Consider the following 27,964-nt stretch of genomic DNA (forward strand, 5'->3'; position numbering starts at 1 on the left):
GCTTTGTGGTAGCTGTTTTTTCATGCTGCTCAAGGCCCTTTTTATTTATATTTGTTTTTGAAGGCTGGGGTTTTTAGAAACCAGATTGTTTGATAAGCACCTGGTTATTGTATTAGTTTTCCTTTTTTTAATTTTGCTTTTTTATCTGCTATTCATTTGCCTCTTTTATTTTAAAGCCAATGGAAATTCTGTTTTATTGCACTAAAGCCTACGAGGTTCAGCAGTTTCCATTTGGCTTGCTTGGCTATGGGGCAGTGATTCCCACACTGCACATTAGGGGATCTTGCAAGAATTCTAAATTCAGGTCACATCCCAGACCGGTTAAATAAAAATCTCTAGGGGTGGGCCACTGACTTCAGTTATTGACATTCTCCAGGTAATGCCAACATGCAGACAAAATTGGAACTATTGGTGTAGGGTATAGCTTGTTCTGTGGAATTCAGCAAAACTTATTGTCCTTGTCTTCATTTAGCGACAGTGGTAAGTAGTTGGAAACCAAGTATTTATGTAAGACACACATCACATGGTGATACTCACATTTATGTAGAAGTTTATTGTTTGAAGTTGCTTGGTTGCCATACTTTATTTTAGTTTTGGGATAGAGCTAATGAGTATTTGGCTTTTATTCTGATTTTATAGTCTGATTATTTGGTCAATCGGTTTAGTAGTTAAATGAGATGATTTAGTAGTTAACTCACATAGTTTTTAAATGAGATGATTCTCCATGTTTGGACTGACTTGCACTCTTTAGAACTGTCATTTTGATGCTCTGATTTGTGCATCTTTGTTGTGGGTCCTGATATGACCTACTGCAGGGATTTAATGGATTGAAATTAGAGAATATGTTTATTAATTTACAAGTGGTGACTATGTATAGTGTGTAATAGTGGAAACAAAGTGAATTTAAAAGCAAGAAGTTCTTAATTCTAGTCCTGATTCAACAACTTACCAGTTCCTTGAGCTTAGATAAATAAATTACATTATCTCTCTGTTTTAGTATCCTTATCTGTAGAACAGATAAACAGATACTTACCTGTCTACATTATAGAATGGTTATGAGAATAAAAGTGAAATATAGTACAGGAAAAGTGCTTTGTAGAATATAAAGCAGTATAAAAATTTAAAATGGTGTAGGTATCATCGTCGTCATTTCCCCGTGCCAGGTAAAAAGAAAATGCAGGAGTCTGGGCTTGTTTACAGTGAGCAGCATTTCTATTCTGGTGCTACCATCATTAATGCATACCTGTTTTAATCAGATAAACCAAGTGTGACTGTGTTTGCACACTTGAGTCTACAGGAAGAATGCTCTAAGTCAAGAATAATACCTAAGTCGTTTGCTGCCATCCTCCATCATATTTCTGGTTTCAACCTCACATACGACCTTTCTTGAACAGATTTTTGATTGGTCAGTCTGTGGCCAGATGGGAACTAGATATTTGTGTAAATTGCAGCTGATGACAACCCATGTTGTTGATAGGGGACTTCAGTCTCAACTTGATGATGGTCTGAGAATGCTAATCAGTAGCTTTTGCTTGGCTCGACAAGATAGGAGGAGCTTGTTAAAGAAGTCTATTTTCTCTGAGATTCATCCCAATACTAATTACTTGTGGTTGCCTAGCTCTTGAAATGAAAAAAGCCATATTCCTCTATCATTCCTTTGTGGGATTTTAATAGTTCATGTTAGTAAAGAGCTGTGTAAGTGCTGAGCATTTCTAATGGATTTGGGGCTCTTGCAGAGTGTGGGCGAAATTGTCTTGATTAAAGTGCAAGCCTGAAGTGATTCTGAGACCTCCTTTGCCAACTCTTAAAAAGAGAGTTGTTCTGTAACTTTTTCTTGTCCCAGAGTAACAAATAACATGACGTGGTGAGTGACTTTAGGACGCTTGTTAAAAGAGAATGGCTTTTCTAGTGGTCTCTTCTATTGGATTTTGTAGTAGAAACCTAGGTTTTAATGCTCTCTTACAGAGCAGTGATGGGAACTGGGAATTGAAGGGACCATGAGGTTAGGAACAAAAGAGGTTTTTTTTCTAAGCTTTCCTATGAGCAGTTTACAATTATCTTTCTCTTACCGTGTTAAGTATAGTTTAATTTCATCAGAAAGGTAATTGTGAACAGATCTGTTACAAGGCCTTTTAGAAGAAATAAGGCTCTTAATGTGGAATTATGCATCAGAACCCCTAGAACTGTACATAGCTTAGGACTTGCGATCTACTTCTAGAATTTTGTTTTAAAGAAAGAATTAAGAATTATAACTGTTTTGTGTTACAAATATGTATACAAGGATACTTATCACAGTAAGATCTATGAAAGTAAAAAGACTAGCAATGACTTAAATATAGGGAATTGGTTTAAGTCATTGTATAGTCATACTCATGGACTAGTATGAAAATACTAAATATAATGTTTAGGGATAGGCACATGCTCCCAGTGTATTGCCAAATGGAAAAAGCATGTTTAAAAACAAGTATTTTTGCAAACACTTTGCATGGAAAAATGATTGGAAAGAACTAGGTTAAAATATTATATATTATTGCATCAGATGAGTGACAATATGATGATCTTTTTCTTTTGTAATTTTCTGTGTTTTTCAAGTTTTCTTGGTTGAGTAGGTATTATTTTTGTAATTTGGGAGAAATGCCAAGCTTAAGAAAAAAATACCATTCTAGGCCTGACTTTTTTTTAATCTGTGAAATTAGGGTGGGACCCCAGTCTTGACAACCTTTAAAGGTCTCTTTCAATAGAAAGTTCTTAGTTTTCATCTCTCAGATACTGCCGTTCTGTGAGGCTCAGGCTGATAGGGTATCTTAGAAGACTTGGCTGTCTCTACTTTAGGAGGGGAAAAAAAAAGATTACTTTCGCTTTAATAAAATATGGGAATTATTTGTGGCAGAATGCCCTGATGTTTAAGGGGGAAAAACAAAAAACCAACAACAAAAGAGGGAACCCCGAAGAATGCTTAAGAATAGCTTAATAAAATGGTATGCTTTTAGAACAAGTCCGCATTTCGTGGTAGTAATAGGGTGAGATCTTTCATGAAGGAAGAAGTCACATTTGATCCTGTTTTCGAGTTTTATTTTCCAAGATAGATCTGAAGATACTTTAAAGAATAAATTCACAAGTAAAGGGCCTTTTCTTTGACAGCACTTTATCTTGCAGGCCCCCCTCCCTTCATTCACTTATCAATAACTTCATCTAATTCGCCTTATCCTGTAAATTCCATTATCTCCCTGGCAGTCTATTGCATTAAGCCCTTAGTACCTAATATCGCCTCATTTACATTGACATATGCTTGACCTCAGTTCTTCTCCTCTCTTTGTTAATGCACCAACAAGCACTGATATCTCTCTGGAGCATTATCATTTGCTGTTAGCTCAACTAATAACAACCCTTCATTTGAGCTGATGAAGGTTTATTAAATAAAAACATGCAGTAACCCTGGCAGTAATGAAGGGAGAAGGGAGGTAGACAGCATCCTTTTTTTGATGGTGAGAGTACACCAAGTCTGCTTTATAGGTATTGGGTTTCCTAAGGGAGATAGGGCACCTGAATGGGTCTGATCGATATTATTTTATCAGGGTGATTTAAGAATGGGCATTTTTGATTGTCTTACTTGATCACTGTTGATTATCATATAGGCTGAGGAGTTAGAAGAAAAAAGTATTCTTGCTCCAGGCACTTGGCGTTGCTCCTGATGCAGCTGTCTTTGGAACTCCGTCTTCAGCACCAGACTGTCAGTAACCCTGTGGCTTTCAGGCAGTGGCAAAGCTTGGCCATAGGGAGCCAGACACATCATCTTAGTCTTCTCCAGTGAAACTGAAATCAGAGGTTGTTTTTCCCATAGATCCCGCAAGAGTCCCTGAAACCTTCACAATAGCCCTGACCCTTGAATGAATCCCCTTTATTTTCCCTTTCATGTCCCATACTCTTATTCCCCCGATCACCATTTTTACATGAAGACCAGTCTACTGGTGTCATGCTGTAAACAAAAGTTACGTGGATACTGTTATTAGGTTTGTATTAACAGTTGGAAATTTTGGGTTCACTTGCTTGCACATTTATGTCACATACATATATATTGTGGTATATTCTACTAGTAAAATTGTTCCTAGTTTATCTGATGCAGTTAAATACATGGAGTTCTATAAAGGCTACAATGTACTGCAAAGAGTGCTGTGATGTCCCAGATCTATCAAAGCTTTCAGACTTGCTGCTGCAGCTGTTAGGTTGGACCATAGGAAATAACCAATATTTGATCAGTTTTAACTTGTAAAAACAGTGTTTTCTTATGGTTCAAGTTAATAATGTGATAGATACCATGTTTTTTTTTTTTTTTTTTTTCTAAGCTTCATTGTTTGTTTTACTAGTTTCTTTCTGATAAAGATAAAAATAAAAATTTCTGACTTGGGAAAAATAAGATGTAGCAAAGTAGAAATAGTTGGTGAGTGAATGATCTGGGATTCTTGGCTCCTGTGTGATGAATATCTTCGCTGCTTGCTTAGACGTGAGTCGGAATCATTCCACATTCACTGGGAGACCTGGAGGCTTCTTGTGCCCACCCAGGACTCCCTGATTCTGAAGGTGGACACTTGAGGGTGGAGGGCCCTCTAGGGGAGCAGGCCCTAAAACCACCGGAGGTTGCCTTCCAGCAGTGCAGGGGCAGGCAGCAGCAGGTGGGTGACCTGGGCACTAAGTAAATCTAGGCTTCAGGGCATGTTTCTTTTGTTCATACAGAGATTTTGTGATGTTCTTGTTTATTGAATAATTGAGACTGCTCAAACAGTTTGTTTAACTGTGTCTTATATATATGTAGGAAGGGGGAAGGTATCAATTCTCTGGAGTAGCCTAATTTCATATCTTTTTACTGCAACTCCAAGGTAGACCATGGCAACATTTTCAGAATGGTTATGTTGTCTTGCTAGAAAAATGCTTCCTTAAGGGAGATTTACTGATCTAGTGAAAAGTGATAAAACATTTTAGAACCATATAATTTTCAGAGTCCTCAAAGAAATATTTGTTTTGGATTCAACAATGGCAATACATTTGCTTTCTTTAGGGAACAGTGTTGCCAAAATAAGCATTTTCTTATTAGCTACCAGATGGTTTAGTTATCAGTTGTGTTTTTTGTTTATACACCAGTTTTTCTTCTTTTTTTGGCTTGAACCTTATTTCTGTTCAGAAACAGTTACTCATGTCATTTACCTTTGTGTGTCTTACTCACCTCAACTAGAAAAATAAAAAGATCAATAGTTTCTTTTACAACATTTCTTCAACAAAGCAGCTGCTGAGAATGGCCAAGTTTAGTGTTCCTCCAAAATATTTACAGTGATTCATGTCAGAACACAAAACTAGATCTTTTTACCTGATAAGCGTGATTAAGATTGGCTAAAGACAAGCATTAACTAGGAAATAATTATTTCCTGTATGTTACACTAAAATGAAGTTGAGAAATAGACATTGGGAAAGAAAATTTAAGGGTATGGTGGTTCCTAATTGCAAAGATTTTCCTTTGTTGTAGACTTATATCTCAACTCAGGCAAATTTTTTTGAATTCTTGATTATATACATTTTAACTGTGTGTTTGAGCTATTCTTTTAGTTATAGAAACATTTTTTAGAATTTTTGTTTTCTTACATGGATAGGTTTCTAATAGCAAAACATGCTTTCCTGGTCAATATCATGTGATAAAACATTTGGAAAATGTTTGCTTATCTTCATAATCCTAAAGGAAATATTTATTTTCAATTCTAAAACAGATTTCTATTGTCTATCTGAGCAGTTTCCAACTGTGTTGACTAGAACATTAATATTCTATTAGATGGTAATAGGTGTTCTGTGAAAAAATTCACTGGTAGTGATACCTTTTTTCCTCCAAAATGCATTTAAAAATACTTACATCTATCTATATATATGAAGAATTCTAAATACATTTAGGTGACTCATTATTATATAGTAATCTAACTTAAATAAACTGTGAGATACACCTGATAATTCTAGGAGGTCATATTAGAGATCATTTGGCGCATGAATGCATGGTGTTTGATTTGTGAATAGAGGAATAGACAGCATTTACCAATTCACTGTACCGTGGATGTTGTCTGTTTAGTCTTTCATCTGCTATGTTTTATCCTGTAATTTTAATCTGTATTTGTGACATTATTCAGCGTTGCATGTCACACTTATGAACCTGTTTTTTTTAATAATTTCTTATAGCAGCTACCTACCCTGTGAGACTATCTTGTTGCTGTCTACATTAATCCAACTGTGTCTCTTTAATTTCTGTTAATCTTTAATCAGTGTGTTATTTAAAAGGTACTCTGTAGTCATTACATTTGGAAAAGTGCAGTAATGTATACAATGACCACTTCCCATACATTAAAACAATCTTTTTATCATTAATTATGCACATTCCTAAATACAGATGATTATTTTATTATTTCTAATAAATCTCAAATCTTAGTAAATACCTGGAAACCGCACCTCCCCAGTACAACAGAATTGACTGTCAGTGGTAGTCTGTTGGGTTGACTGCTGCCTCACCAGCTTTTCCTTTGTGTGTAAACTTTATGTTTCAAACTCCTTAAAACCAGATAAGATAAATGTTAGGGCTGGGCTCAGTGGCTCATGCCTGTAATCCCAGCACTTTGAGAGGCCAGGGTGAGTGGATCACAAGGTCAGGAGTTTGAGACCAGCCTGGCCAACATGGTGAAACCCTGTCTTTACTAAAGATACAAAAAATTAGCTGGGCATGGGGGCAGGCATCTGTAGTCCCAGCTACTCGGGAGGCTGAGGCAGGAGAATCACTTAAACTGAGGAGGTGGAGGTTGCAGTGAGCCGAGATTGTGCCATTGCACTCCAGCCTGGGCAACACGGCAAGACTCCATCTCAAGAAAACAAAAAAAAGATAAATGTTAGGTTTCTAACCATATATTCTAGAGAGCAAATGTTGCATTGACAACTATTTTCTTTAAATTGATTTGAGTACCACTTAGTATGGTTAGAATAAGGGAAGACAGTGGCCTTGTCCAGCTTCCATAATTATAGCTTTATAAATAGACTATTAATAAGTGAAGGCCAGAAAATAAAACACAGTGTTTTCTTATAGAAATAAGAGACTATTCTCTTTTCTCTTTTGTGGTAAGGTTTTCAAATTTTTGAAGTTGTGAGACTACCTTTGATAATATATGTTATTATGTTATCTTATATTTTGGGTCAAGGAAATATATTCAAAATTTGTCATTTAAACGGGTACAATGGCTCAAAGAAGGAAGGAACACTTACTGAAATTGCTTCACTAAAACACGTTGGGAATACTCTCTCAGGTTTCTTTACTCATGGAATAAATAGGTACTGTTAAAAATAATTTCAGTGAGCACTCAGGAGGTGCCAGGCACTGTGCTAAGTGTTTTACCTGAATTTTTACTTTTAATTTAATTAGGTGGCTTTGAAAGTTGACACTTGTCATAAAATTCTGTATTTGGAACATGTACTGTTTGGGTTAAAAATCTTCATGTAAATTCCTACAAACAAATCAAGTGTGGATGTGCAGTGGGTGGTTTTTAAGCTTAAATATCTCAGCTGGATTTAATTACCTTAAGGGATAAGGCTACGTGATGGGCCAGTGGTTTACCAAATTATTTTTCATTTTCTGGATCTCAGTGTCACTGAAAGTTAATGCATCCTCTTTTCTCTGCTAGAGACCCGAGTTAAAATCCATTTTAGGGCATAAGTATAAATGAATTTGTTGTTGTTTTTTCCTCCTTGGGGACACTGTGGTCATTTTGTGAAGCTGCCTTTCCATTTGGAATTGCTGGCAGCTTGTTCTGGGCCCAGGGGCTCTCATAGCAGGGACAGTTGCAAGTCAGCATGAAAATGAACTGGTAGGCTTCAGAGGGCAGAGCTGGCCCAGGGCTTGTCACTCTTCCATTCTTTCTTGGTTAACTTAAGGAAACTTATTTGCTACTGACATTTGATTATAGCACATCACAAAACAAGTGATGTGGTTGTGGATAAGCCATCACATTTTCTTTACCATTTCAGGCTGATTTATATTTGGCAGCTACAAAGGTTTCTCTGTTCACTGTCCACAGTCTCCTAGATGACTCCTTAGACTGCTGTAGTTGTGTGATCAACATTTTTGATCACCAACGTATTTCATGGGTTTAATTACCTATTGTTTTAGTTTAAATGGTTCATTCTTTAGGAGCGTGTTTGTATCCATAATTACATTTAAGGGTTTTACCCTGAAGTATTATTAGTTATTTCCTTTATCTGTACCTATTAGGAATATTTAGTATAACCTAAGCAGGGAATAATACACATAGCATTTTCATCCCTGAGGGAGCTCACTTGTGTTCTTTCCCTCTAAGCTCATCCTGTCATTTCTGTTTTCTCTCAAAGAATAGCACCTAGAGTATGCTCTTTAAGTTTTCTTTGAAAAGATACAAGATCTTTATACCTAAACATAATTTTGTGTACATGAATAAATGGGATCATATCATGCGTGCTGTCTTTTTTTTTTCCCCTTTGAAGATGTCACTTTGAGTTTCAAAGTGAGTTGGTTGCTCCAGGTTCCCTGAATCCTTCATGTTCTCCATTTATTGTAGGCGTTCCTATACCAGTTTGATTTATCCAGTCCTTTTGTCTTGAAAATCTCCCAAACCACTTTGCACCGGGAGTATCTTCCTCTTCATGTTTTGTCTTCCAGTCACCATTCATATCCCGTTTCTTGTATCAAACTGAATCAGGACAAGGAGAGGTGATGACTACTATTGTCCATTTGTAGCATTCATGTAAAAAAAAGTATTTACCTCTGTGTGATGTGTATTTGAAAAAGAGTGAGAGAGAGCCTGACTCTTGGTAAGCACAAAGAGTCATGATTGCTGTGAGAACAAGTTCTTTTTAAAACATTTATATAGTGTGCTTTTTTTAAAGCCTTAGTTTAAAAAAGCTAACTTTGAGTAAAAGTTGATTAAACCATTAGTACATGGGATTCTTGCGAGAATGTGAATGATAGTATCATTTAAATAGGGAGGTCTTTTTACATGTGTCCATTGACAGACGTTTGTGGGCATAAATAGTTTGCTGTGGTGCTGTGTATGCTTTCGTGTTTATCTTTGTCTCGATTGTTTTATCATTACCTAAGGTGAGAAAAACTCTCCCCTGGCCACATTATACTCTACAAAGTCTTTTATATGCTGATAAAGTTCTCGTAAACTCCCTTTTGTTAGTATCTTTTTAAGACGTCTTTCTTATTTATAATATTGCCAGGTTATTAAGTTGTACTTAATTGTCTTTCGTTTTCTTCTCTTTTCAGGTGTCAGCAGTTGAGTCTTTGGAGGGCCCCCTGCTCCAGGTGGAAGGACTGAGTGACCTTCGACTAGAGCTTCACAGCAAGAAGATGAACCTCCACTTGGTTCTGATAGATGAACTACATCGGCACCTGTACATCAAATCGACTAGCCGAGTTGTGCAGCGTAACAAGGAAAAAGGGAAAATCAGGTTAAAGAGGCTCTTTGCTATAAGTGTCTTGTGGCAGTGTAGGATTGGAAGGAATATTTTTTGTTTCCCAGAATGTTGTTGTAGTTTATTTTACTTTTCCTTTAATGGACTGTCTCTGAAACTTGAAGATGGTTTTATAACAGCAAATACTCCATGTTCTGAGGGGCTGACATTTGAAGTTTGTTCATTCATTCATTCTACATATATTATGGTCCTTTTCTGTAAGGATATATAAGAAGCATTTACTGTGGGTCTCATATTCTGGATCAGAGACATTGGTACATCTCAGAAGGAAGTAGAAAAATTCTTAAATTGGACTGTGAAGTCAGCCTAATTAAGAAATGTAGATATATTGGCTGGGTGCAGTGGCTTATGCTTGTAATCCCAGCACTATGAGAGGCTGAGGTGGAAGGATTGCTTGAGCCCAAGAGTTCAAGACCAGCATGGACAACAGAGCAAGACTCTGTCTCTACAAAAAAAAGGCCAAAATTAGCTGGGTATAGTGGTGTGCACCTGTAATCTCAACTACTCCAGTGGCTGAGATGACAGGATGGCTTGAGCCCAGGAGTTTGAGCTGCAGTGAGCTATGATTTCTCCACTGTACTCTAGCCTGAGCAACAGCAAGGAGACCTGGTCTCCTAAAAAAAAAAAAAAGACAAAAAGAAATATAGATGTATTGACTGAATGATAAGATTCTTTGTTAATTAGGGTTATGTTCAGCTTTAGGTTGTCCTTTTTCTGGAATAGTTTAGGAAAGGTTCAGAGAGAACACTTTTATTCCTTGGTTGGTTGTAGCATAGCCCTGTATTTAATGGCCTGGGTAGTCTCAAGAAATTCATTAGGTTAGTAGAGGCCTGGCAGGGAATAAGACTAGATCTTAAGATGGTAGAACATTGGAATTTTTAACATATGTTAGATAGCTGTGCATAGTACATGTCCTTCCAACATTCCTTTAGAATAGACAGATCTTTTCAGAGGGCATTTTAGCACTATCTACTGAAATATACATGTTCATGCTTCTTCATTCAGATGTAGACAAGAAGAGCACTGGAAGCAGTGCGTGCTGGGAATGAAGTCTTTCAAGTCTTTTCCTGTTTGAACAAAAAATGCCAAATTTGCATGTGATGCTTCAGTTTAATCAGAGATCCTGACAGAGAAAGAGAAGTTTCTATCTCTTTTCAGCAGATGGGCACTAGAAAAACTTCTGCCAGACACACAGATTTGATATGTACCTGAGACATAACTTCAAGGCTAGCTCTGAATAGGGTATCTGTCAGTACCTCAGCAGAGAGTGAAGTGGTGGATAGGGGAAGTGCTAAGGAATTCTTTCGACAATGCCTGGTGATAAATAGCAGATCTGAAGAGATTTCTTCCCATACAAGGTTAAGTAATAAAATCACTATGGTCCTGTGAAAATATTCTGTATTATAAGGGAAAATGAGCATTACTTTGAGGTCTCAGAGGAAGAACATTTATTTTAAAAAAATTTATGTAAAGCAAGCAAGGAACATTTAAGAGACTTAAGCTCAAGGTTTCTCAAAAAATACAAGAAACACGATGTAGTAGACTATTCAGAATAACCACTTCTCTCCCCTCTACTTTTGTGGGAGAGGAGTATTTCCTACCCTTTTTGTTGGGGTCTTGGCTTTTGCCATCATTAGGGTACATGACACCAGCAGGGGCTCAAACGGGCTTATGCTGTTGAGTGTGGCCTTTTGTGCCGCTGCCATTGCCTTGCTGTCGGTCCCAGGAGAAGGGTGAGAGACACATGGAACTGACTGAAGATCAGCAGACCTGCCTAGCCTGCATCAACCAACCACCAAAATGTATGCTTATTGTTGAACATTATTGAGATTTTGTGGTTGTATGCAGTAAGCGCATAGCTTCTATGAAAACAGTAACCGGGAGCTACAAGAACAGAGTGAGGAGAGATGCTAACAGAGCTAACTAAAACATGAATAAAATGTAAGGAAACCAAAATGAAGTAGGGAAATTTAAATCTTTAAAACTTCAGAGAGAAGATCTGAATCACTGATGTGGAGGGAAAAACTTTTCATGATGAAGAGGCAAAAGACAAGATGCCAAAAGGAAGAGGATAAATATGAAAGATGAACAGTGGTCAATCCAGTGATTTTAGGGTTTCCAGAGAATCACACTAAAATGATAGTGTTTGGGGCTGAATTATGTTCCCCCTAAAATTCATATATTGAAATCCTAATTCCCAGTACCTCAGAATATGACTGTATTTGGAAATAGGGTCTTTTAGAAAGTAACTAAGTTGAAATGAGGTCATTTGTGTGGGCTCTAATCCAGTAGGACTGATGTCCTTATAAAAAGGAAATTTGACACACTTGGAAGACCATGTGAAGACACAGGGAGAAGATGATCACCTACAAGCGAAGGAGAGAGGCCTCAGAAGAAACCAACTACGCCCACACCTTGATCACAGACTTCCAGCCTGCAGAACTGTGAGAAAGTAAATTTCTGTTGTCTAAGCTATCCAGTCTGTGTTACTTTATTATGGCAGTGGGAGTGAACTCAGACAGAGGGGATCAGAAGCAATAATTAGAGTATAAACAAAGAAGCCTACTTAAACAGGAAAACAAGACCTTGGTCTGCAAGTTGAAAGAATTTAAGGTAAAGTTAATAAAAAAAGTTACTCTTAGATATAATCTGGAAATTTTTATGATTTTCAAAAACAAATTTTATAAACACCAGGAAGAAATATTATGTGATCTGAAGTGATAGAGATAATTATTTGCCCACCCAATACCCATTCTTCCTTCATTTTTAATGACAATCTTTATTTCGTTCCTGGTGGCTATAGGCCCAGCTAAAAGGCTGCATTTTCCATCTTCCCATATAGCTAGAGGGTGATTAGTGGGACTTCATTTTGCAAGCTGTTGAATGGAGAGGTCATTAATTTTTCAAAGATACCAATTAAACTGGTATGCTCACTCTTTACCCTTCATTTGCCTTTCTTTACTTTCTATCTGGGACATAGATTGGTGCCATCAAGCCATCCTAGACACAAGGTGACCTTGAGGATAGAAGCCACATCTGAAACTCCATGATCACCTTGAACTTCTTTTCTAGCCCTGGATGGGGTACCTCTTTAATATGAGAGGAAGTCTTTGTTTTACTCAGACTGCTATTATTTGGTCTTCTTTTTATACACTTAAAACCAGTTCAGTTACACAGAAAGGAGCAAAAATCAGGCTCACCAGGATTTGCTGAATACTAAATGCCAGAAGACAATAGAACAAAATCTATAAAGTTGAATGGAGAAGAGTTGGGACCAAAGACTTTTCTAGCCAGCCAAGGGGACATTGATATGCATAGGTGGCCGAGAGATATTCTCAGATATGAATTTATAATAAAAAAAAATAGTATTCTTTTTCTGAGCAAAGTTCTCAGAGATAAACTGTAAGACATACAACCAGAGAACAATAAAGTTGTAGGTAGTTTGAAACAACTTTGAGGGCCACATACCATTAAATATGTACATGTATATATATGTAAGTAACTGACAAATATGTTTTTACAAGATTGAGAATATCAGCTAAAAACCATTGTTGAGAAAAAGGTCGGCCGGGCGTGGAGGCTCACGCCTGTAATCCCAGCACTTTGGGAGGCTGAGGCTGGAGGATCATTTGAGGTCAGGAGTTTGAGACCAGCCTGGTCAACATGGTAAAACCCCATCTCTACTGAAAGTATAAAAGTTAGCCAGGCATGGTGGTACGTGCCTGTAGTCCCAGCTACTCAGGAGGCTGCGGCAGGAGACTCACTTGAACCCAGGAAGTGGAGGTTGCAGTGAGCCGAGATCACACCACTGCATTCCAGCCTGGGTGACAGAACAAGACTCCATCTCAAAAAACAAACAAACAAAAAAAGTCTATGTAGTCAAGGAGTACCCTCTAACAGTAAACAGAATTTATATCCCTTTTTACTCAGTTAATAGTGACTAGGAAATTTGGATAGGTAGGAGAAAGGAATGCTGAATTCTTGCTTAAGATGAGTGTGAAGTTTTGTTTTCGACTTTAATAATTAGAGAAAATGTTTAATTTTGTTTTTACTAATCTAGATATGTATATTTAAAGATTTTTATATTTAAAAATCAATAGAGAAGACAAAAATATTCTCTATCACAAAAGATATTGTACTGCAGCCCTCCTTTGTCAGCAGGGGATATGTTCCAAGACCCACGGTAGGTACCTGAAACTGCAGATAGTGCTGAACCCTGAATCCACCTGCATAGTAAATCCTCACTTAATGCCCTCAATAGGTACTTGGAAACTGTGACTTTAAGTGAAATGATGCTGTAACTTTAAGTGAAATGACGTACAGAAGGTCCTAGAATAACATTGTGTCCTTCAAGGTCCTCTGTTGATGAGAGAAAAAAAAAATCGTTTCATTATATGCCAAGATTCTTGATTGCAGATAGAGGAAATCAGTCTGGGTAACTAAAACAGGAAAAGAATTTATTGGAAAGTTATCAGGTTGCTCACAGAATCTATGGGAAGTCTGTATAATCAGGCTCTAAAGCCCAGTAGGAACCAACGGAGATTAAGCAGCTGAGCACACACAGTCTTAGACAAGCCACAGGAAGGGTCTGTTTGGGTTGCTATTTTTGCTGGCACCATGCCCACAATAGCTGGATTTTAAACTCCTCTGTAAATGATCTCTAAATGTCCCTGCATCTTTCCTTTATCTCTTCAAGATTCAAACTTCTGGACTCAGGCTTCCAGTTTGTTGAGCCTGGGTAATGCCTGGACTCCTTCAGCTTCCATAGTAGGAAGTGAGGCCTTCTTTTTGCTTTGATGCAGTCAGTGGGGATGGACTGTTCAGATGTTTGGTACCCAAGACAAACACCCAACACATTTCTACTGCAAGAGAAAACAAAGGAAATCACATGAAGGCACTTACGTATAAAGAAGACCAGATGTTTTTGAAGTAGAAAATAGGCAGTAGAATTGACAAATGAAAGAAAGGTACATGCTCACATGCAAAAAATAATAAAAATTTTATTTGGAGGAAATGAAACAAATAAATGGTGAGACTGTCCTTGTTCTTAGCTCATGAAGATGTCTGTTCCAGTTGAAAATTTTGAAACTGTCAAATGAAATCTAAAGTTCACATGGATGAATATATGCGTAAGAATTGTTTAAAAGAATTGTGAAGGGAGGTTATGAGGGGGACATTTCTTATGTGATATCAAAGCATATTGTAAAGCTGTTTTAGTCAAAACAGTACAGACATGCAAAAATAAAATTTTTTAAAGAAAACAGTGCAGACATGCAAGTAGAAAATCAGATGGGTGAGACAAAATAGAGTTGAGAAATAGACCCCAGGATCTATAGACTTTAGTATTTTTGAACAGTAGTTCATTTGGGGGGTAATGAAGGCTATTTAATATATAGTGTTCAGACAATTGACTATTGATTTGAAGAAAATAAATTTAGATGTCTACCTCTTATGTACAAATGATTCAGCCAGATTTAAAAATCACATAGCACTCTATTAGCATTAGGAAAACATGTAGGAGGATATGTGTGGAGAGCCTTTTCGAAGCATATCAGAAGACATAAAGAAATACATTAAATGGTTTAGCCATTAAAAAACCCAAAACTTATCTTCAGTAAAACGGAGTCAAAGGATAAACTATACTCTGAGGAAATATATGTATGTCATATAACGCTTTAATATCTAAAGCATGCAGATATTCGTAAGCTTCGTAAAGCGGGATATAGACTGTTCATAGATTAAAAATACAAATGGCTAATAAACATAAGATTGTTCAATATCATGAGTAGTCAGAGAAATACACATTTGAAAAATTAAATGCAGTTTTTTGTTCATAAGATGATCAAAATCAAAGACATTGATAGCATGTTATGATGGCAAAGATGGCGGAAATGCGTAGCTTTCTCTTGATGGTGGAATAACCAATATGCCGTTTTGGAAAATAAATTTGCATATTCTTTGTCCAGGGAATTTTGTTTCTAGGTCTACAGCCTACAAAAACAGTACCAGTTCATAAAAATATATGTAACAAGATATTCATTGTGACATTGTTGGCAAGAAGAACAAAAATATGCAGCTTAAATGTTCATCAAGAGGAGTATGGTATATTGATACCATGTAATTATAGAATTTGAATGATAATGATCTCTATGTGCTGATATGGAAAGGTTTCTAAGGTGCATTTTTGGGTCCCGAAAGCAAATTGAAAAATAGCATAGATAGTATGAACCTATTTGTGAAAGACTGAAAGGATAGAAACTTAAATATGTATACTTTATATATTGGTATAAATATTTGTATGTGTATAGAAAATGTCAGACAGATAATGTCAAAACAGTGATAAAAGGAATTATGAGAAATGGAAATGTGAGGTGGGGCATAGGGAAGTAGAAATTCTTTTATTTCCTGTGTACATCATGAGCATGTTTTTTAAAAATAATACAATTACTGATAATCCTTTTGAAGATTTTTAAAAATGAAATGGGAAAATGTTTAGATTATACCCTTGAAGGGAAAAACTAGAATTCAGAACTATGCAGGATGATCAAAGAATGTTGAAAAAGGAGCATGTGTGCCATTTTTGTGGTGTGTGATGTGGGGGGTGGATGGACAGACACTCATTTTTAAATTTTTTTTCAAGCAGTCCTTGTACCTCAGCCTCCTAAGTAACTGGCATACCACTGCGCTTGGCCTTGATGCTCCTTTCTGTAAGATGTTTGGGAAGGCAGTATACCAAAATGATGTAAATGGATTATTTTTTTAAAAAAATATTTTCAAGAAAGAATTTACACCTTTATAATCAGATAAAATTAATAAAAAGTTGTTTAAAAATAATTCTTTTATTTATTGCATGATCCTGGATTAATACTCGGTTTAACCTTGCTTCCTCAGCCATCCTGGGACATCGTCTAGCTCATGGAATAGAAAATTTGGTGTCCATATTTGTCTCTGGGCATGTAAAGAATGTTCTTGACTGCATTGTATTCGTTCCCTAACTATTTTGTCTTTTAAAGATTTTTTATCTGTTTACATATGTTGGTTTTCTTTTTATCTTTCAGTTCTTGTTTTTTTTTTTTTTTTTCCCTCTTTGCTTAGATTTTAAATTTTTAGCTTCACTTTATTTTCTGTTACCATGTCTTCACCCTTGGTCTGTCATTTGAAACGATGGCTCTTTTTTACTTTTATACCCTCTAAATCACTCCTATTCTGAGTGTTCCACCAGATCTTAGAACTATCGAGAATTACTATGCCAGCCATTCCTGTTTCATTATTTAGTTAAATCTTCTTACTAAGGGCATGTTATCTTTGACAGATATTTCTTAGCTCAGTTTGATTTAACAAAATTTTATGAGCACTTGCTCTTTGACAAGTATTGTGCCAGCTGTTTTGGTTATATAAGTGAATATATCAGTTATTCGATTTACAACTTAAAGTTCAACTCACCTCTGTCAGTTTTTAGTTTCACAAAATCAGCCAAATGAGTTGCAGTTGTAAATTTTGGACATAGTTGAACCCATTTATTGCGAAGTGAAGGAACAGAAATATGTTATAATTAAAAAGTAGATGTTTAATAAGCTGTCAGCACTTCTAACCCCTCTTAAAAAAATGTTTTCGTATCATGAAATTTTGAAATCTAACATTTAGAAGCAGAGCTTTACTAGTTGGATGTTGGTTAATGGCCAGGAAGTCCTTGAGGTTACAGCGGCAGTAGTTGTTGCTTGTTTTTGGTTTAATTTGTTGTATACTTTTCCTGTCCTCTACCATGTTGCTGTTAATTGGCAAAATGCATTCAGTCACAATATATAATTGGTAATTTTGGGGGGACCGTTCTATACTAGCAGGGATTTACTGTTCATCAGCTGTCTTTTGATCTCAGCTATGAATGATTCTGAATGGATTTAAAATAAAAATTTGTAATCATGTATTTAAAATGAAAAATACCTATCAATATTTCCAAGAAAACATTCTAATTTTTATTTTTTGTTTTCAAAAAATAAACCCGTTGAAGGTATTAATTAATTAATCCCTTCCCAGCTTTATCTCTGATATGTGGTGAGAAGAGGTCTTTTTTTCTGTTGTGAAACGGAAACTGAGGTCCACACTATTTAATGCGATATTCTACAATAGCACCTACCTTATGCTGAGCTTCATTCATGTCTGTAGTCACAAAGTGAGTGGATGTGCGCCCTTTCTCTGGAACTTTTGAGACTAAGTCCTTTCATAAAACAGCAGGAGAAAAACTAAAGTCATTTCCAGAGTTACTTGCCTTTGGGTTAGTGCTCACAAAGGAGAAAATTGAAGCCTAAGGGAAAATTTTAGAGAGAGAGATGAGTGTATGAAAATAGTTTTGCAGTAAATTGACTTTCTAAAAGTTTATTGATGGAGTTTGAGGGCCCTTCTGGCTCTGATAATAAAATCAGCAGGTTATGTTTTTCAGAGTTGAAATGGCAAGCCGTTTATCACCCTAAATTTAGCTGAAATATGTTTTTAGGTTAAAACTGATAAAATAATTGTAGGATTTAATCTAAAGTGATGTGCATGTACATCTGTGCTCATAGAAGTGTGTACTAAGATAAATACACATATAAAAATATCAGTGTGCACACACATAGTAACAACTATTTCATCATTAGGTGTGGCAGGCAGTATTCCAGCTATATAATTGAATTTTCCTGCTGATTGATACCTTTGTTTATCTATGCTTTAAAAATAATTCCTCCACTTTGTTCTAGAAATATTTAAATATTTAGACAATGTATTATATTTTTCCTGTCATTTAAAGTTGAAGTTTTTTTACTCTGTAGCAGTACCATAAACCTGTGTCTTTTTTTATAATTAAAACATTTTTATTTTACTTTATTCATTTGTACATTGAAGCATTTTATTTGTAAATATGTATTATATCCATAGATGAAGAACCCCAGGATTTTGTCTCCTGTGTGTTTTTGTGTTGCGTCTTCATGGTCCATGATGTGAGCTGAGTCAGTACAATGAAACCAAACTGGTGGGATGGGAGCAGATTAGTCTGTGATTTTTCTAGATTTTTCTAGATCTTTGAGTTGGACATCAAATCTGGGACTGATCACACTTGCTCACAACAACTTGTTCACACTGTGAGGTTCACAATAATTTTCCCAGCTCTGTGATCATCAGTGATTTCAAATTTGCCCATGTGCCCATGCTTTGTCATCACAGTTGATGAAGACACCAGACAATGACTTTGGAGCAAGGTCTAATAAGAACCAGGTGTTTGCCTCTCTTTTCGGCATTGTCGATGCTCTTGAAAGCAGCAGACAGGACATTTATGCACACCATTACGGTGGCACGGAAAGGTGGTGGAAAGAGCTCTCTGTGTCTTCGGGCATCTGTATCCAGGGCCTAGGGGGACCTGTAAAGTGTTTTCTAATTGTGAGTAAAATGCAAGTGAAAGAGGATGACGTCATTGAGTGGAAAAAAATGAGAAGACAAAAGAAGTCATAAAACATGAAAGAACAGACAAATCTATTATCTAATTTATTTTATAAATAGATAAACCATTATGAAAAGTTATTGGATTTGAGGACTGTTGGATTTTCTTAAGATAGTTTAGGAACTTACAGGTTTATATTGGAAAAGAGTTGTTGGGAGGATGCCAGTTCAATTCCTGGTAAATGCTTTCTGTTACTTTAATATCTTACACTCCACTTTCCACATTAGCCTGTGAGTGATTTTAACAATTGGAAATATGCTGTTTGGTTTGGTTCATATCTTAGTCATACTCACATTCTCAGCACTGAACACAGTGCCAAGCACATAATGGATGCTGAAGAATCGTTCGAGTAATGATTCCGTTTCCCTGTAACAAGTCAAAAGGGAGAAGTTAATGACTGTCATAGCGATCCTCAAGGCCTAGGACAGTGGCTCCCACATTATTTGTACTCAGTGAAAAGAATGAAACCTTAAGTGATAATTTCGCTCTTTAACACAGCGCAAAATTATCACTTGAACCCGAATTATCACTTAACAAACTTTATTTTTCAAAGTTCTCTGAAAAAACATGTTTGTTTTTTATTGGATTATAAACACACACATACCTAGCACATTTGTTCCAAAAGGAGTGTGTGAGGGAGATGGGGATATATTGCTGTGGTGGGGGCACATGTTGTTCCCAATTGCACACATCCTTCCTTCCATTTGAAGAAATCTTTCCTATGGGCGTGGTCTCTTGCTGCTTCCCCTTTGCCTGCTCTAGTCACTGCTACTGATGATGTATTTCAGTACTAAAAAGTAAGAATTATGGCTTTGACTTCCCTACCCTTGGATTTGGCTTCGAGGGGCTCTTCTGTTGTAGATAGTGTGTGACATGATTCCATTTCTTGAGAGCAGGGCATAGGGTTTAGTTGGCTTGGCATAGCCTGCATTCTTTCACTTAACAGGTACTTTGAGATGGGAATTAATTTGAAATTTTGTTTTTTTATAGTTTTCGTAATTTAAAATTAATGTGTTTATTTTGAAGGAAGTTGATTTATGAGTTTATTTAAAGTTTATTAGTTTATTTAAAGTTAATCATTAAGATGAGGGGCTTGGCCTTCTTAGGAAAGGTGAAATGGGTAAATACTGAATTAACCTGTTTGAGATCCTTAAATCATTTTAATTGTTGTGATTGTCCGCGTCATGAAATTTATGAGTCTCTTTTAAAGAAAACTAAATGTAGTAAACTTCCGGAATATGTCAAAAACTATAGCCTGAAAAACACAAGTAAACACTAGTTAAACCTTTATTCAGTATCATGGCATGTTGTCATTTCATCTTTCTTTGTTCATAAATTAATATTTAATACAGATACAAAGGAGGACAGTGAAATTGCCTGGCATAGTGTTATTACAAGGTGGTTATCCAGTTGATCCAGAATACACTACACTAATTTTTTAAACAGCATTGAATGAAATGACAAAATAAAAATTTAAGTACTTGGAACCCTTACAATACATTTTTATACCCCTGTCTGTGACAGTCACCTCTTTATTGGAAATATACTGGGGAGATCCAGTTCTAGTATAAAGAGGGCTCATGACAAAAACAAAAGTGGTAAGGGTGGGGCTGTAGTGGGAGGACTTTAGTTGGTTTTGGAGAAAGTGGTAACTAGTGCTTCTTTTCCCGTTCAGCTCCCTTGTGAAAGATGCTTCTGTTCCTCTGATTGATGTTACAAACCTCCCTACTCCTCGAAAATTCCTTGATACGTCTCACTATTCTACTGCTGGAAGCTCAAGTGGTAAGTATTTAATTCTTCAGCCACTAAGCTTTTTAGTATGCGTTAGTTCCTAGGTAGAAACCTGGAGGAGGTTTCTGGGGGCTGAGCTAGGTTGGGCTGGGCTAGGTAGGCCTGAGGTAAGTGTGTTGGAACCTGTGATGAGCCCTTTGCAACCTTCAGAGCAAGTAAGATGTACAGTGATTTATTGGGCTGTTGCATTATCAGGGTTGAAAAGTGGCAGCTGAACCTGGCCTGCCTGCTGAATCCAGCTGCATCTGTGTTTTGTTTGAACAGCACTGTTTTTTTTTTTTTCCTTCCTTCCTTCCTTCTTTCCTTCCTTCCTTCCTTCCTTCCTTCCTTCCTTCCTTCCTTCCTTCCTTCCTTCCTTCCTTCCTTCCTCCCTTCCTTCCTTCCTTCTTTCCTTCCTTCCTTCCTTTCTCTCTCTCTCTCTCTCTCGCTTTCTTTCTTCCTTTTTTTTGAGACGGAGTCTCGCTCTGTTGCCCAGGCTGTAGTATAGTGGCATGATTTTGGCTCTCTGCAACCTCTGTCTCCTGGGTTCAAGGGATTCTCCTGCCTCGGCCTCAAGAGAAGCTGGGATTACAGGTGCCTGTGACCATGCCCAGCTAATTTTTGTATTTTTAGTAGAGACAGGGTTTCACCATGTTGGCCAGGCTGGTCTCAAACTCCTGGCCTCCCAAAGTACTGGCATTACAGGCGTGAGCCACCACACCCGGGCGACCAGCACTGTTTTTCTAAAGTTGAGTTTGGATGCTTTTTGATAGAGCATATGCTTTCCATTGTGCTATAATCTTTACTACTCCTAGTAGCTTTTACTCATTTATCTCGTGTATTACATTCAATGTCTGGTCCTGGGAGCTTTTGAGTGTGTGACCTCTGTCCTATGCCCTCTCCACTCCTAAATGTGCATGCATCAACGTGTGCACTCATAGTCATACCTGTAACACACTTTGAGGAAATATCTACAAACGTATCTTTTCTTCTTTGGAGATATCCAATATCCTATTGAACAAGACAAAGCCATTTTGGGGTTATGTTTAAGGTTGAGGGCAGGAGGGTATACTTTGAATGCAAAGATTTAGGGGAATCTTGTGGATTGCCTTAGGCTTGCCTTTGCAGAGGGTTCAGCTCAACTGGGCTTGGAGAGCTTCTGGGCCTCTGCAGAGAGTTTCTCTGCTATTGTAACTTTGGGTTGGGGGAGAAGACTGGATGTCTTTTGTGGGATACCTCGCAGGTGCCTTCTTGTGGCAGCCAAGATCTTCATTGCCTTTTAATGAAATTGTAATGTTTATTATCATTGTCTTTTCAGACAAAAATTAGTTCTTACAGTTCTTATTAGTTCTGTAGAACTTGAAATAATGAAAAGGTAGAAAAAAATAGAAAAACAATTTGGATTCAATCAGTACATTTTGTGTAACTAATTGGAAATGTTTCTGTTGAGAGCTTAATATATTGTTGGGGCATATTTTGTTACCTTAAAATACCACTTAAAATTATTTTAGGATTATTTAGGCTTGGAATCTTCAAGTTTATTACTTTAACTACAGGAAAGTATAGAATTTGATCATAGATTTTCCTTTGTTTAATTAGTAGCCAAGTTTTAAAAAATTGCAATCATTTATTTTTATTATGATACTTTACAATAGTTTGTACTCCAGCCTCTTCTTGGAGCTAGAAAGGTTTTGTTTTCTCCCTCTTTCTGATGTAATGTTGCTTTTGAGTTTTAACACTGCTCTGAGGGGTTGTAGACTGTGGAATTATGAAACAAAATATATTTGTACTTTTGATATGTATTTTATCTCTGCCTTTCATGGAAATTACCAGTTGTTACATCTTTGCTTTTTTGTAATGTGAATCATTACTGCTTAGCCTGGTTATATTAATTTATGTAAATGTTACCAAGTCAGTGGCCAAGTGAAATAAAAAATTTAATTATTTATGAAGAAATGACAGGGCAGGCTTTGCAAATGAGTGTTGTATAAATATAAAATAAGCTGAAATATGCCAATTATGGCAAATTTCAGTAGAAGCTAATTTTGCTACATCTATTATTCTTACTATGATAGGCCTTACTTTTTGATAGGCACTTTATCTGTCAGCTTCTGGAGTTTGCATTCATCACTTAGTGGAGCTCATGGTGACACTCTGACTTTGGTATTATTAGGAATTACTGTTGAAGAACTGCTTGGTAGTTGACTGGGGCTAGGAGCATTATGGAGACTGCTTGTAGAGATATGTATAAACCTTTTATTTATTTATTTATTTATTTATCTGAGATGGTGTTTCAGTCTTGTGGCCTGAGCTGGAGTGCAGTGGTGCGATCTCGGCCCACTGCAACCTCCTCCTTCTGGGTTCATGCGATTCTCCTGCCTCAGCCTCCCAAGTAGCTGGGATTACAGGCATGCACCACCACACCCAGCCAATTTTTGTAGAAACAGGGTTTCACTATGTTAGCCGGGCTGGTCTCAAACTCCTGACCTCAGGTAGTTGCCCGCTGTGGCCTCCCAAAGTGTTTGGATTACAGTCATGAGCCACCGTGCCCGGCCAGATGTGTCTTTTTAGATGGATTCATTTCCTTGACTATTTTGAAGACTTGATCATGTGCTTTTTTTTTTTTTTTTGTGCGTGACCAAAAAAGAAGGTAAAAATATTATTGATTAAAGTCAATAATAGCAGAAGTTAATATGTGTTTAGTGCCTACTGTATGGTAAAGCAATGTCTTAAGTGCTTTACATGAATTAACTTATTTAGTCCTTCAACAATTTTATAACAATTTATTATCAGTCCCATTTTACAGATGGGAAAACTGAGGCACAGGGAGGTTAATAATTGATAAAAGTTTACACAGTTGACAAGTAGTTGTGATTTCAGCTCAGAGCCAGGTTCGACTATGCTCTTCTAACCAGTTTGTTTTGCTGAAAACAAGCTAGGTGTCCTCTGTGTATTAATTTTCTACTCACACAAACTTAGTGGCTTAAACAACATAAATTTATTATCTTACAGTTTTGTAGGTGAGAAGTCTAACACAAATCTGATTGCAGTAAAATCAAGGTGTTGGCAGGGCTGTGTTCCTTTTTGGAGGCTCTAAGGGAAAATCTGTTTTCTTGCCTTTCGGGCTCCTAGAGGCCACCATATTCCTTGGTTCATTCATGGTTTCCTTCCTCCATCTTCAAAACCAGCAACGGTGGGTCACATTCTTCTCACGTTGCCTCCCTCTTACCCACTCTTCTTTGCCTGCTTCCTCTTTTTAAGGACTCATGTGATTAGATTGATTCCACCTGGATAATTCTGGCTAATCTTCCCATCTCAAGGTCCTTAACCTTAATTACATCTGCAGTCTCCTTTGCCATGTGACTAATCACATGTTCTAGGGATTAGGACATGAATATCTTTGGGCAACCATAATTCTGCTTACCACACTCTACGCTACCCATTTTGTGACTTAAGTTATCTTTAGGAGCAAGTGTAAAAAATTTGACTTTCTTCAAATTATGTAGCTAAATCTTTTTAAGTCATTGCAGTCTAGTGTTTAGGACTCTATTAATCGGGATCACATTATTAAAGGGAATTGTATAAATGAGGAAGATGTAAATTATGTAGAGAACTGCACAAAATATTACTAAATACATATAAAAGTATGGGGCTGATGAAATATACTATAATAAAAAGCAGGAATTTTGTCTTATTCTTAATAATAAACTGGAAGTCCTAAGATTCTATTTGTGAAGTGCTCTGCAAGTCAGCCTAGAAAGTAATAGCCGTTTTCAGCAGGGAATTTAACATAGGCTCTTAAAGCTCCTCTCTCATTTTGTGAAACAGTGATTGAGGGTGTAATCCATTAGAATTGACACTTATAGAGGAAGCTCCAGTAGGGAATCCCTGGGTAGTATGGCTCTCCCATTGGGATACCATAAATTAAGATTACAGGTGATTCCTGAGAACTTTCAGGTTATTATTAATTAAATAAGAATTTTGATTGCTTTTAAACAAGTTATTTTTCACATGTCCTATTTTGAGGTAGAGTTGTGGGTGACTTTTTTTTTTTTTTTAATTCAAGTTCTGTGGTACATGTGCAGAATGTATAGTTTTGTTACATAGGTATACACGTGCCATGGTGGTTTGCTGTACCCATCAACCCATCATCTATATTAGGTATTTCTCCTTATGCTATTCCTCCACGAGCCCCGCCCCAACCGAAAGGCCCTGGTGTGTGATGTTCCTCTCCTGTGTCCATATGTTCTCATTGTTCAACTCCCACTTATGAGTGAGAACATGAGGCGTTTGGTTTTCTGTTCTTGTGTTAGAGGACATGAACTCATCCTTTTTTATGGCTGCATGGTATTCCATGGTGTATATGTGCCATATTTTCTTTATCCAGTCTATCATTGATGGACATTTGGGTTGGTTCCAAGTCTTTGCTATTGTGAATAGTGCCGTAATAAACATACGTGTGCATGTGCTTTATAGTAAAATGATTTATAATCTTTGGGTATATACCCAGTAATGGGATTGCAGGGTCAAATGGTATTTTTGGTTCCAGATCCTTGAGGAATTGCCACACTGTCTTCCACAATGGTTGAACTAATTTACACTCCCACCAACAGTGTAAAAGCGTTCCTATTTCTCCACATCCTCTCCAGCATCTGTTGTTTCCTGACTTTTTAATGATCACCATTCTAACTGGTGTGAGATGGTATCTCATTGTGGTTTTGATTTGCATTTCTCTGATGACCAGTGATGATGAGCATTTTCATTATTTTGGCTGCATAAATGTCTTCTTTTGAGAAATGTCTGTTCATATCCTTCAACCACTTTTTGATGGGGTTGTTTGTTTTTTTCTTGTACATTTGTTTAAGTTCTTTGTAGATTCTGGATATTAGCCCTTTGTCAGATGGATAGATTGCAAAAATTTTCTCCCATTCTGTAGGTTGCCTGTTGACTCTGCTTCTTGTTTCTTTTGCTTTGCAGAAGCTCTTTAGTTTAATTAGATCCCATTTGTCAATTTTGGCTTTTGTTGCCATTGCTTTTGGTGTTTTAGACATAAAGTCTTTGCCCATTCCTGTGTCCTGAATGGTATTGCCCAGGTTTTCTTCTAGGGTTTTTATGGTTTTAGGTCTTATGTTTAAGTCTTTAATCCACCTTGAGTTAATTTTTGTATAAGGTATAAGGAAGGGGTCCAGTTTCAGTTTTCTGCATATGGCTAGCGAGTTTTCCCAACACCATTTATTAAATAGGGAATCCTTTCCCCATTGCTTGTTTTTGTCAGATTTGTGAAAGGTCAGATGGTTGTAGATGTGTGGTGTTATTTCTGAGGCTCTGTTCTGTTCCATTCTTCTGTATATCTGTTTTGTTACCAATACCATGTTGTTTTGGTTACTGTAGCCTTGTAGTATAGTTTAAAGTCAGGTAGTGTGATGCCTCCAGCTTTGTTCTTTTTGCTTAGGATTGTCTTGGCTATGCTGGCTCTTTTTTGGTTCCATATGAAATTTAAAGTAGTTTTTTTCCAATTCTGTGAGGAAAGTCAATGATAGCTTGATGGGGATAGCATTGAATCTGTAAATTACTTTGGGCAATATGGCCATTTTCACGATATTGATTCTTCCTATCTATGAGCATGGAATGTTTTTCCATTTGTTTGTGTCCTCTCTTCTTTCCTTGAGGAGTGGTTTCTAGTTCTCCTTGAAGAGGTCCTTCACATCCTTTGTAAGTTGTGTCCCTAAGTATTTTATTCTCTTTGTAGCAATTATGAATGGGAGTTCACTCATGATTTGGCTCTCTGTTTGTCTGTTATTGGTGTACAGGAATGCTTGTGATTTTTGCACATTGATTTTGTATCCTGAGACTTTGCTGAAGTTGCTTATCAGCTTAAGGAGATCTTGGGCTGAGACAGTGGGGTTTTCTAAATATACAATCATGTTATCTGCAAACAGAGACAATTTGACTTCCTCTTTTCCTAAGTGAATACCCTTTATTTCCTTCTCTTGCCTGATTGCCCTGGCCAGAACTTCCAATAGTATGTTGAATAAGAGTGGTGAGAGCAGGCATCCTTGTCTTGTGCTGGTTTTCAAAGGGAATGCTTCCAGTTTTTGCCCATTCAGTATGATATTGGATGTGGGTTTGTCATAAATAGCTCTTATTATTTTGAGATATGTTCCATCAATACCTAGTTTATTGAGAGTTTTTAGCATAAAGGACTGTTGAATTTTTTCAAAGGCCTTTTCTGCATCTATTGAGATAATCATGTGGTTTTTGTCTTTGGTTCTGTTTATATGTTGGATTATGTTTATTGATTTGTGTATGTTGAACCAGCCTTGTGTCCCAGGGATGAAGCCCACTTGATCATGGTGGATAAGCTTTTTGATGTGCTGCTGGATTCGGTTTGCTAATATTTTATTGAGGATTTTTACATCAATGTTCATCAGAGATATTGGTCTAAAATTCTCTTTTTTTGTTGTGCCTCTCTCAGGCTTTGGTATCAGGATGATGCTGGCCTCATAAAATGAGTTAGGGAAGATTCCCTCTTTTTCTATTGATTGGAATAATTTCAGAAGGAATGGTACCAGCTCCTCCTTGTAGCTCTGGTAGAATTCGGCTGTGAATCCATCTGATTCTGGAGTTTTTTTGGTTGGTAAGCTATTAATTATTGCCTCAATTTCAGAGCCTGTTGTTGGAGAGATTCGACTTCTTCCTGGTTTAGTCTTGGGAGGGTGTATGTGTCAAGGAATTTATCCATTTCTTCTAGATTTTCTAGTTTATTTGCGTAGAGGTGTTTATAGTATTCTCTGATGGTAGTTTGTATTTCTGTGGGATCAGTGGTGATATCCCCTTTGTCATTTTTTATTGCGTCTGTTTGATTCTTCTCTCTTTTTTTCTTTATTAGTCTTGCTAGTGGTCTATCAATTTTGTTGGTCTTTTCAAAAAACCAGCTCCTGGATTCATTAATTTTTTGAAGGGTTTTTTGTGTCTCTATTTCCTTCAGTTCTGCTCTGATCTTAGTTATTTCTTGCCTTCTGCTAGCTTTTGAATGTGTTAGCTCTTGCTTCTCTAGTTCTTTTAATTGTGATGTTGGGGTGTCAATTTTAGATCTTTCCTGCTTTCTCTTGTGGGCATTTAGTGCTATAAATTTCCCTCTACACACTGCTTTAAATGGGTCCCATATATTCTGGTATGTTGTGTCTTTGTTCTCATTGGTTT

At 36.9% G+C, this 27,964-nt stretch overlaps 1 protein-coding gene across 5 annotated transcripts in view; it reads left to right on the forward strand.

Moving 5' to 3' along the window:
- EXOC4 (exocyst complex component 4) overlaps positions 1 to 27,964 on the forward strand; it is an 815,858-nt gene that overhangs the window by 43,332 nt on the left and 744,562 nt on the right. For all 5 annotated transcript variants that reach the window (XM_054494593.2, XM_063667851.1, XM_054494594.2 and 2 more), the window contains exons 4-5: positions 9,314 to 9,498; positions 20,667 to 20,773. In XM_054494593.2, the coding sequence (XP_054350568.1) occupies positions 9,314 to 9,498; positions 20,667 to 20,773 (292 nt within the window). The remainder of the gene's footprint in view (positions 1 to 9,313; positions 9,499 to 20,666; positions 20,774 to 27,964) is intronic.

This window comes from Pongo pygmaeus, chromosome 6, assembly GCF_028885625.2.
Source record: "Pongo pygmaeus isolate AG05252 chromosome 6, NHGRI_mPonPyg2-v2.0_pri, whole genome shotgun sequence".
Classification (NCBI taxonomy): Eukaryota; Metazoa; Chordata; class Mammalia; order Primates; family Hominidae; genus Pongo; species Pongo pygmaeus.